Source organism: Grammomys surdaster, unplaced genomic scaffold (genome assembly GCF_004785775.1).
Source record: "Grammomys surdaster isolate TR1022 unplaced genomic scaffold, NIH_TR_1.0 165, whole genome shotgun sequence".
In the NCBI taxonomy this organism is placed as follows: Eukaryota; Metazoa; Chordata; class Mammalia; order Rodentia; family Muridae; genus Grammomys; species Grammomys surdaster.
The window spans coordinates 3,177,010-3,189,009 of NW_021604613.1; the positions used below are offsets into that span (position 1 = coordinate 3,177,010).

At 39.5% G+C, this 12,000-nt stretch overlaps 1 protein-coding gene across 3 annotated transcripts in view; it reads right to left on the bottom strand.

The window, feature by feature from the left end:
• Stat4 (signal transducer and activator of transcription 4) overlaps window positions 1-10,290 on the bottom strand; it is a 90,989-nt gene extending 80,699 nt beyond the window's left edge. Inside the window, exons 1-3 of one of the 3 annotated variants that reach the window (XM_028765576.1) lie at window positions 9,802-10,290; window positions 7,141-7,269; window positions 5,056-5,200 (exon numbers count right to left, since the gene is read on the bottom strand). In XM_028765576.1, coding sequence (XP_028621409.1) covers window positions 5,056-5,200; window positions 7,141-7,268 — 273 coding nt within the window. In that variant the 5' untranslated portion in view covers window position 7,269; window positions 9,802-10,290. Of the gene's footprint in view, window positions 1-5,055; window positions 5,201-7,140; window positions 7,270-9,383; window positions 9,425-9,801 lie in introns of those variants that run through there. The other 2 variants (XM_028765578.1, XM_028765577.1) reach the window with 2 other exon arrangements.
• Between the last annotated feature and the right edge of the window lie 1,710 nt (window positions 10,291-12,000).

Below are 12,000 nucleotides of genomic sequence, written 5' to 3' on the forward strand. Positions count from 1 at the left end.
TTTATTTAATTTTGTATTTGTTCTGACTTTTTGTTTTATTATGCCTGGCAGCTCTTACTTGGAGTGTATGAAAATCATCTTGCTCATTGCCACTTAAAGTAAATTTATAGCTTTTTCTTAAATATTATCCTATACTTTTTCTTCTAAATTTTGGGTGTGTTTATGCTTTGTTTTATAGTATTTGTATGTAGTGGGAACAGTTTGAAGTTTATCTAAGGAGAAATTGTCAAGGATAGAATTACGTAGTATTTACTTGCAATGAAAGCATTCTCAATTGAAGTAGGGGCTGAAGAAGTTGCTCAATGGTTGGACACAATGGCTGCCCCTTTGGAGGACCAAGGTTTGATCCTCAGAACCTGTGTAGAAGCTCACAACTGGGTGTAACTTCAGTTCTATGGGATATGTGTGTGTGTGTGTGTGTGTGTGTATATGTATATATGTATATATATATGCAAAATATGCATATATATGAAAAATACCTATACACGTTAAAAAATTAAGTATATAAAAAGTGTGTGTTAAAATATGTGAATGTAAATGCACTTATAAAAAAGAAAAACATTGAAAAGGAAACATATGAATGAAGCTAGAAAAAGTACACAAGGTAAGCAGGCATAGAGCACTAGTATCCAGTGTAATTAAAGAATTGCAAACTCCACAGTTCAGAAAGTCTACCACTAGATATGATGATAGAGAATGTCTTGCATCATATACCATGTCCTTACAAAGGACACAAAGATGTTTGGGGCAACAATATTTGAAGCAGACAAGAAAAATGGTAAATAACTCAGGTGTCCACCGACTATAAAATGGATAGATTTTGATATATTCATATATAGAAATACATGTAACAATAAAAACGAAAAGATTATTGCAGTCAAGGTTGATGCTGATGAATTTTGAGAACTATGAAAATTGTTGAAATGTAAATATAGTGTGATCACATTTATGTGAATTTCAGCAGTTCACAAATCTACTCTAAATTCTTTGGGGATGAAAATATACAAGGTAAAACTGCAACAAAATGGAAGAGACTGGTAAATATTCATTTTATATCATCCTCTGGGAAGGGAGACAACAGATTGGAGTTAGGGAGGAAATATAAGAGATTTCAAAGGAATTAAATGTCTACAAAGCTCTAGAGATCTATCCATGGTGTTTTGTATTAGAAAGAACAGTCAGATGCCAAACTGCATGGTATCATTTAAATATTCAGACTGTACCAACAAGCTTTGCACATTCAGCTTCATATTTTTTCCAGATGATCCAGAAACAATTGTAATGTAATCCACTCAAGGAACCAGTACAGATTGAAGGACAGTTTATTGTGCAGATTTCTGAAAGAACATACCATTCTCTGAATTTTCATCATAAGCAGTGTTGATGCTTAGTGGGTATCATGTTGTCAGGCTATCTGTGAGGCTAGCCTATTAATATGCCCTGCATCTTTTTTGAAGGGTTGGTGCCTACGTAAGTTTAGTCATAGAGCAGCATCATGGTCACTCCTAACTATAACAAACATCTCAGATTCATCTAGGATTTCTAGTATCTGTAGAGCAACGTCTCCAGAAAACGATCTAAGAGTTTTATTCCCAGCCACTTCTTAAAGTGCCAGACTTGGACTGAAGAGATGGTTCAAGGAGTAAAGGCGCTTTAGCCAAGTTTGGCAGTTTCACTTTAATTTCTGAAACCTATGTGGTAGGAGGAGAAAATTGACTACTGAAAGTTGTCTTCTGACCTTCACACACATGAATCCACAAACATACACATATATACAATGAATAAACAAATAAATATTTTAATAACTAAATTGTCAGACATTCTTAGGCATAAAAGTTCTCAGATAATTTATATAATAATTTAGACCTTGAAAAAACTACTTGATAAAATCTAAGCAATTATGAATAAATTAAATGTAAACTTTTATGAATGAAGAACTAATAGCAAAAAGTTCTTGTATGCACAGAATCCAATTAAATATAAAATTAAAGAAATACTGATTACAGTTTTATAGAAAAATGAGAAACTAACAAACACCAACAAGGTGGAGTGACAGGTTTCCTTAAATTTAATATCTTTAAGTCAACAGATAACTTTGCCTAAAAGTCAAAATATAATTTAAGAGACAGTACATATAGTTCACTATTTTATGCTTTTCATAGTTTCATTAACTTGAGTGAAATTTCTTTGGAAAAAAATCTTTCTCCAGGTGAGAGAGAATACTTATTTGATAAGCAACTTTTAATATTCCATCAATAAAAATCAATACAAATAAAAATTTATTTTCAGATTTGGTATTTATTTATTATAATTAGCACCTATCATGTGCCTAGGCACTATGTAGGCATTAGAATATAAGAGTGAAGGAACAAAGTCCTTCCCTTGATGGAGATCATATTTTTCAGACAAGAAATAAACAGATGTAGAAATTACAGTCCAGGTGCAGTGACACATGCCTTTAACCTCAGAACTTGGGAGGCACAGGCAGGAGGATCTCAGAGTTTGAGGTCAGTCTGTCTATACAGAGTGGGTTCCAGAACAGCCTGAGCTTCACATAGAAGCCCTGTCTCTAGAACAAAGAGGGGGGAGGAAGTGAAGGGAGCTACATTGGTGAGTTTGTGGTGTGTGTGTGTGTGTCTGTGTGTGTGTGTGTATGTGTGTGTGTGTGTGTGAGAGAGAGGGGGGTATAGAGTCTCACCTTCCTTCTGCACATGGTATATGGGAGTGAGAATCGTTACAGGTGATAGTTGCAATTTACTCTATTGTGCTATCTGCAGATACACATATATAGGTAAATGTTTATATTGACGCTTGTCAAATATTAGCATGCTTGCATCGAAGAATTGGTTTGGGGTTGTTTCTAGCTTTCTTTGTATTTTTTTACGTTGTTTCGATTTTTATTATGAATATGCATCACTCTATTGAGAGAGAGAGAAAGTGAAATAAGACTAAGTCTGAGAATAGGAACATAGAAATCATAGTTTTCTCATAATTTATGTTTAATGTTGCCCGTAATCCAGGTGCCGCCCAATGGCTTGAGAATAGTCGATTACATTCCAAATGTGCTTAATATTTTGACCAAGGATTTCTATTTTTAAATTTTAATTAAAAACTTAAATGTATTTATCTGTATGGGTGTTTTGTCTGCGTGGGTGTGTGTGCCCAGTGTCCACAGAGGTGAGAAGTGGCCTGGAGTAACTCTCCTGAGCCTCACAATGGATAACTGTGAGCCACACTGTGGACGTTAAGGAACCAAACCTGTATCCTCATGAAGAGCAGACAGTGATCTTAACTTCTGACCCATCTCTCCAGACTTAAGGAGTGTTACTTTTAAGACAAAATAAAAATCACAAAATAAAATATGTAGTTGAAGAGTAAAAACATTTAGACTCTGAGAAGCAAAGTAATCAGACAGCATTTAAACATATAAGTCATTAATCTGGGGCTGGTGAGATGGCTCAGCAGTTGAGAGCATTGACTGCTCTTCCCAAGGTCATGACTTCAGGTCTCAGCAACCACATGGTGCCTCACACCCATTCATAATGAGATCTGATGTCCTCTTGTGGGGTGTCTGAGGACAGCTACAGTGTACTTACATGTAATGAATGAAGAAAGGAAGGAAGGAGAGAGGAATCTGACATTAGGCTAGAACAAAGAAGTAATTTCAGGCAGGAATCTAAATTTTAGGCTAGAACAAGGAAATAGGCTTCAGACATGAAAATGACTTTGGGCTAGGACAGGGAAGTTGGCTCAGATATTTTGGTCATCCTGATAAGCCCTTAGAAACAGTGATCACGGGAGTGTCCACGAAAGTTTGTTTATTGCCTTGCTTGTTCTTTGCCTATTTGTGTTTATTGTCTTGCTTGTTCCCTGACTATTCGCATCTATTGTATTGCTAGTTCCTCAACCTACAACTGGCCTGAATACATGCATGTAATTAAAATGGTATAAAAGTAAGAAGGAGGAGGGAGAATGGGATAGGGGATTCTAGGGAGGGGAAATGTCGAAAGGGGATGACATCTGAAATTTAAATAAATAAAATATTCAATAAAAAAATTAAAAAAAAGAAATCACAGTTTTGGATAATGACTCAAATGAAATGAAAACTCAGACCCCCGCAAACCCGTATGTAACCCCTAACAATAGCTTTATGTAGAATGAGTAAAATAAATACATTGGAATATAATTTAGTGATTAACAATAAAGCTATAACCCCATGAAAACAAAGACTTTCAGCGCTTGGTGCTAAGTGGAAGATGCCAGTCACTTAAGAAGCCGTAAACTGTATGTTTCTAACTGTAAAACATTAAAGAGAAGACAAACCTCAGACATGAAATGGCCTCTACTTTCAAGTGCTCAGTGTGAGGACAGGGAGGGAAAATAACCAAAGCACAGGTGATTTCTCCACTGTAGAGTGCTGTCATGCCTGACCCCTGGCATTGTGTAGAGTGCTGTCATGCCTGACCCCTGACACTGTGTAGAGTGACGTGATGCTGACCCCTGACACTGTGTAGAGTGACGTGATGCTGACCCCTGACACTACGCAATGCTTAAAATCCATAGGATTATACTTCATTCATCTTTCTCATATCTTGATCTTTAAGCTAATAATAATATACCCACATTATTTAATCAATTATAATATACATCCATGATGTTTATACTTAATGAGAACACGGTTATATAAGAGACAAAGACATGGAAGTGTCAGAGGATAGACAAACAGCTGGTCTTTTACATTTATTTCCATAATATTGAACTTGGTAATAATTGTATTATAAAGTAGATGAGTAACATACACATGCACACATGTGCACACACACACACACACACACACACACACACACACACACCCCTTTTTACTTCCATAAATTTTAGACTCAAAAAACTTTTAAATAAACATAGTAATAAAACCTGAGTAGAAAAATAATTAAATGGAGAAACAGAAATTTTACTTTTAAATCTGTTTTAAAAGTCATTTGAGGGCACATATTCAAATTTTCTCCCAATTTAAGCTTGCACATCCATTTTTTAAAATGTAGTATGCATTCTTACCTGAAGAACTTTTCTAATTCTCTTTAGATTGTGAATCAGTAGCAGGTTTTTCTCTTTGGAAACCCGACCCAACTGCTCATCCAATTGTATTAATAAGTTTTGAAGCAGAATCGTTGCCATAGTTTCATTGTTAGAAGCTACTTCCCTAAAATAAATAAAATGTCCAGGTATTACTACTTAATAAGAAACAGTTAATTCAATATTTACTTCTTTACCAATACATTTTAAATATCAGATTTATTCTACAATGATAAGCATTTAGACAATATAAAGGTTAAATTGAATACATGAAAAGCTATTCAACATCATTAGGGTTTTATAAATTAAAAGTATCCTAAAATAGTATTTCATCCACATTGGGATGGCTATTATTTAAAAAAAAATCAAAACAAAAATCAGAAAATAAGTCTTGGCAAGAATAGTAAGAAACAAAAGCCTTTATGTATTGCTGATGAATGACACAGCCCCTGTGAAAAGGTCAGCAGTAACTTATACTACATGCAATTACGTGACCCAACAGCTCTATATGCAAACACCACGGATGAGAACAGGTATTGGCATCTGAACCTCATAGCAACTTTATTGGCCATGGTCTAAAGGTAAAGGTAGAATGACCTAAATATCTGTCAGTAAGTAAATGGAGCTGACCATAGGTAGTGAGTGTATCCATACAATGAAATACTATTCAGCTTCAAATTTGAATAAAATTCTGGTACATGCAATAAGCAAGCCACAAAATAAAACATACATGATTCCTTCATATAAAGTATATCCTTTACTCAAATTCATAAAGAAAAGAAAGAAAAAGGAAGAAAAACAGATTGGAACTAAGTTTGGAGGGCCAAGGTTACTGTTTAATGAGCCTGAATTTCTGACTGAGATGAGCACGTTGTGCAGATGGGTGGGATGATAACAGCAGAACATGCAAATCAGGCAATACTACTGTACAGTTAAAAGTGGTTAAGATCCTGTGGTTTATATTGTTACACAATAGGAAAGACGATTGAAGGAAAGGGGGAATTTAATCATATGGAGTGAATAGAGCTTTGTAAAATGTTTATTAACTGGACGGCTTCACATTCATATAGAAGCTGTTTTGCATTATTTCTCCTGTCCAGTGGCTTGGTATGGAGACACTGAGCATGCCTTTTGCCTCATGTTGCTCTAATTGTAAAAAGGCCAGCAACAGGGAAGGAACTTGTTGAAAATAAAATGGGGGCGGGGGGGACATGGTGTGTTAGGGAATGAATATTTCCCACTGAGGTGGAAAAGGATTCCTAAAAAGAATATTTACTGACCTTGAGTATATAATAGTGGAATTGTTTCTCTGGGACTTGCCTAAAACATTGATGTGGTTTGAATAAAAATGCCCCCTATAAGCTCATATGTTCGTACTCACTATGGAGTAACAATATCTAAAAGGATTAGGAGGTGTGCTCTTGTCAGAGAAAATGTGACCTTATTGAAGGAAGTGTGTCGTTGGGGATGGGCCAGACCTAAGCCAAGCCCAGCCTCTCTCCCCCCCAACCCCGTGTGTGTGTGTGTGTGTGTGTGTGTGTGTGTGTGTCCCCCACTCATGTGTGTGTGTGTGTGTGTGCGCGTGTGTGTACCTGCAGACCACAAGTTAGCTCCAAGCTACTGCTCCAGCACCATGTGTGCCTCCATGCTCTCTGCCATTGTGATACTAAGCTAAGCATCTGAAACTGTAAGCAAGGCCCCAATTAAACTCGTATAAAGGCTGTTTTGGTCAGAGCATCTCTTCATAGCAATAGAAGAGTGACTAAGACAATTGGAGTAAGAGGTACTTACAGACACTGCATTAAAACCATTAAGGTTTCCTTTATAGTGGACAAAACCAGAATGGAGAGTGGTTCTTTGCCTTTGAAATGAATTTCCAAAACCTTGAAGCCATATTGTATATATATTATATATATATATTATATATATACATATATATGTGTATATATATATATATAAAAGAATGCATCTGCTGAGTCAAAAACAGACCATAGAATACGTGACTAGGACACAAAAAGGACACAAAGCATCTGTCCATCATCTTCTAGGGAATGCTTTGTAGCCTACCAGTCTTGAGTCTCAATCCACTGGGCCAGCAGATGCCGGATTTCCATAGGAAAGTTGTCGTCATAGAACTGATCTACTTGCTCCAAAAACTTGATTTCTAATTGTTGGACTTGATTCCACTGAGACATGCTAAAAGAAGAGTAAAGTAAGAAGTTTAAAATATTGCTCACTGGGACCCATGAGATAGGGTTTCTTCTTGACTCAGACTTCAATCAGCTGTTAGCTATTAATTAATTGTAGGGGGAAAATTAGCATAGTTTTTCAAAGGAAGGAGAAAAATTCGACTTTTATAGTATCTCAACGAAGAAAGGAGGAAATGCATTTGAAACTCAGCATCCAGTGATTCGTCTTGGTGTTTTCTTAAAAACTATCCCTTGTGCAGGACAGCTTTCTTCCTCTGCCCCAACCACATCCTTCCTTGCCCTGCCATGACCTCCTAGGCTGCTGTTTCAGGAAGTCCCACCCTCCTCCCCAAGCACCCCATGCCCTACCCTACCCGGCTGTTCATATAGACTCAGGGGTTAGCACAGAACGTGTATTGTCAGCAAAATGCTTCCCTATCCCTCCCTCCTTGAGCAGGCTAAAGGTAATTAAGTACACACACACACACACACACACACACACACACTGACTGTACCTTCTGAAGCCTATTCATTTCTTCCCTAGAGCTTCTTTTTCATGAAAATGCTCAGACCCTTTTTTCTTCTTTTCATGTTTGTTGGGACTCTACAGTCAGCTCTATCGATGCACCTCACTAGAGTTCAGTGCTGGGACAGCTTCCTGGAGAACAGCATGTGTGCACTCATGTGCAGCACGTGTCATAGCAGTACAGAGTACTTCTAAACCAACACACATGCTTATTCTTCTCTAGTGATCTACAGTTGGGCAAAGCTTTTTTAGATATAAAGTCATCTTGTATCTGACAGTGATTGAGCCCTCAAGTTAACTTAAGTAAACTATCCCAGTTTTATAACAAACACACAGAGACCCGTGTGATCCTCTAGTGTAACCTATATACTCCCACTCTGATCAGCACAGAGGCTGTAGATGTACTTTCTAGCATAGAAAAATATCTTTACGACTTAATTCCTCTGAAGTTACTAAGTTATTGTCTTTGCTCTTTTGGAATGCAGAATTCTTAATAAGTAATCTAAGTCAAGGGAAAAACTTTCACCACAATATTTCAATATATCTCAGAGGTATGACATTTCCCTTTGTTTATAGAACAAATTGAGTCTTCAGATTTCAGTGGGAACGTTTTAAAACACCTTTTCCTTGAGCTTCCACTAGATGTTATAAACTATACCGATAAATAGAGAAGTATAAATCAATTAAAACATAAAATAATAAAAGTTGTGTTTCATTCAGCAAAATGTAGTTAGGGAGAGAAGCTATGTTGAACTAGTGCATGACTTTAGGTTCATGAGCATTCACTACTGGCCACTGCAGGTATGGTGTGGGAGTTCAGTAAATAATGTTTATTTAAGGAAGCTTCTATGGGCCTCCTGATGGGCCCTTGAATAGACCGGATAGCCAGCACCACAAACAACCAAGCGCCAAAGAGGGGTTGTGGCTCCTGTCCACAATGTGCAGCTCTGACAAAGTTCCGAGGTCTGGGAATGGAACTGAAACATCCTATTCTCCTACCAGCAGCGAAGGGTCAGTGGCATCGGGAAGGCGGGAGCTGAAGACAGATGGCATGGCCACTTTCGCTGATTCTATTGTTAAATCTTTTTCATTATTTGAATGTGGTTAGAGGGAGGGAGAATGGGTTTTCTTCAGGGTCTGCGTCCCTGAGGCTACCTATGACTCCAATCCTATGTCATCACCCATGCAGGGCAGGCAGCACTACGCGAGCCCGGTGGCTTCGAAACGAACTAAACAACCCGGCACATAAAGTTGAGAGGGAATATCCTAGAGAGAAAAGGAGAAGGTTCGGAGGGTAGAGGATGACAGCGGATTTGATAAGTTCCTTTTAAATTTTCTTTTCTAAAACTTTAAGAAATTAAATAAAGTGGGTTGGGGAGGGTTGTTTTGTTTTGCTGTCGTTGCTGTTGTTTGGTGTTCAGACTTGCAGGGGGGTATCTTTGTTTTCACTCTATAGGGGCTCATGGCCCTGCCTTGGGATAAGTATTTTCCTTCTAAAAGCTGGATGCCTGCCTGCTCCCTCCCGGCATCCTACCACCTCCCGGGAGCCAGCAGTGCTGTTGACTTTTTGGCCTCTTTGCAAAGCGGCGACTTACCCTAAGCATCTCTGAAACCCAGATACACCAACCTCGGAACAGACATCACAGCTCTCCGCTGGCTAAACTCTCCGCTGGCTAAAGAAAATTAGGGCTGTCTTCCAGCCCTTAGCTGACACACCTCCTCAGCAGCACAGCCCCCAACCCACTACTCTGCTTCAGGGTGATGCCTCGACTTCTCCCTCCTTTCAGTGAAGATCCGGAACCAGATCTCCATTTAAGTCTTTGGAAGATTATTTTCTTCTGAGTGATTTGAGTGTATGGAGTAGGACCCTTCTTTTTATAGGTACCCCTTCCTCTCCAGTCACGTTAAAACGAAGCAACACAATACCAATTGTAGAAAGAAGCCCCAAGACATCCTGCCTGGGTGTTTCCTCCTGTGGAGAGGTCACACCCAGATGAGGGCTGCCTGGCTTACCTGACTCTCTCTCCGTCCAGGTAGTGGCACTGCCCAAATCCAAAGTTAGGATCGGCTTCCAGGGTCCACAGCAGCTGAAGCCATGCCTCTAGGGGATTTGCATTTCTCCACCCACTTGAGGCTTTCCTGTGCGTCAGTGTTTGAGTCCCTGGGACTTTAGTCAGTTCCTACCCACTCTATTCTAGAAACCTTTACAAAGTCAGGCCAAAGCCCCTTTGCAGAGCACCGCCCCCCAATCGCAGTAGCCACTCTTACAAATGCAGATGGCTCAAGAGTGCAGAGTAAGAAAGGGGTACACACTGAAGGACTGGGATCCCTGTTTTCCTCAGACACAACCGCACTCTTAATGGTGAGCCAGCCCTGGAAAGAGGGCTAGGGAACCAGTATCAACACACCAACCTCCAGCGGAGTCTACTTTCCTGTGAGAGGACAGATTCACTTAGGTTTGGGCCAACTCCTGTGAAAGTTCCCAGTGTGTGCCCTCTCTGGCCAGCTTTCTCCTATTCTAAGTGGCCTTGTTCTGGTACCTATAGTGTGTGTGCTTCCCTCTTCATGACATGGGCCTATTCTAGAATCACAAAGTTGAGTGGAGCCTTGGTTCCTTTTGGTTCTAAATCTCACTTTCTGGAAACATTGAGGACCAGGCAGGAGAACAAATTTACTCAGAGACATAGCCACTGGTCTACGATAGGCAGTCTTCACTCAGCAACCATCAGACTTTCAGTGGATTCCCTTAGATATTAATGCCTAGAACAGGAAAAATGTCTACAAGAGTTCAGCAAAATAAATCAGACTAGTGGAAAGCAGTGGCCAGTGTGGATACACATGTGTCTAGGGTAGCATACCTAAGTAAAGCCTGTATCATACTCATAATGACCAGCCATCACACAGATTTGTCACCTGGATTCTTCTCTCCCAGGTGACAACTATCTCATTCACCCCACCATGAGTCAAGCAGCATTGTGGTCAACTATATCAGTATACATTTACAGCTCAGGAAGTCCTGTCCTGACTGCTTGGCCACAAGGAACCTTCTAAATGTGTATGTTGCTAGGTTCCCACACGAAGAAAATCCTACTTTGGGTAACACATAAACTGCTGGAGAACTCCAGTTGTCTTCTATGAATCAGCTGCCTACATGCCTACAGGATTATAATCTTGGCTTCCAAAGGTCAGGTTAATATCGCCCCAACCTACCCAGGAAGCTTCTCCCTCCCAGGAACTGGGCTGTGACTCAGACAAGTCTGAGCACTGTCATTATTCACTCCTGATGTTCCCCTCATTGCATCTTCTCCCAGTGAAATCCTAGCCTTTGTGAAGATGTCAACAATGCCCCAAACCCACAGTAGTTTTGGTTTTTTTTTTTACTTTGAATTTCTTTTACTCTTCTTGACCAAACTGTCTGGGAGAAACAGAACACACTCCTTGGATTTTCCTGATCCCCCTCATGTTCTAACCTCTGTCTCTCTCTTCCTCCTCCCCGCCCCCCTCTTTCAATATGTGTGTGGATATGGGCATGTGTGCATAACATGTGTGAGTGCTGGCCTGCCACAGATCTCAAGTAGAGATCAGAGAACAATGCCCAGTGTCGCCCTTGCCTCCAGCCCTGTTTGAGACATGGTCTCCTGTTGACACTGAGTTAGCCAGCCTGGGCTGCTTGAAAGCTTCTGGGTACTCTCCTGTCTCCCATCTTGCTACAGCACCCCCACAGCTGGCTGTACATGAGTCATGGCGATCCAAATTCAAGTCCTCGTACCCACATGTAAACACTTTACCCACTGAGCCATTTCCCTAGACCCAGCCACATTTAAAGTGGAAAAAATGGATGAAATTAGCATCAACAAAATATTAACATTTCTGGATATAATCAATGAAAAAATTTAAATTACTACCTAAGAGACTTTGTATTCCTTCATATTGAACACCTAAATTCTCAACTGTAAGTGGTGCTTACAGTTCTCAGTTGACCCTAGATTTCTTTCCAGTGTCTTAAGATGCCTGGTGGCTAGTGGCTGCCTTCCTGGACAGCAAAGGTGGAGACCACTACTTGACACTTTTTCTTCCTGCCTTAGAGTGTTAATCACATTGGTTTTTGTGTCTTTATCATGAGTGCCTGCTGTACAAAACAAGGTGTGCTCTCTTTCTCCTTGAGATACTTCTAGTTCTCAAACAGATCTTGAGACACTTTAATGCTTTTTA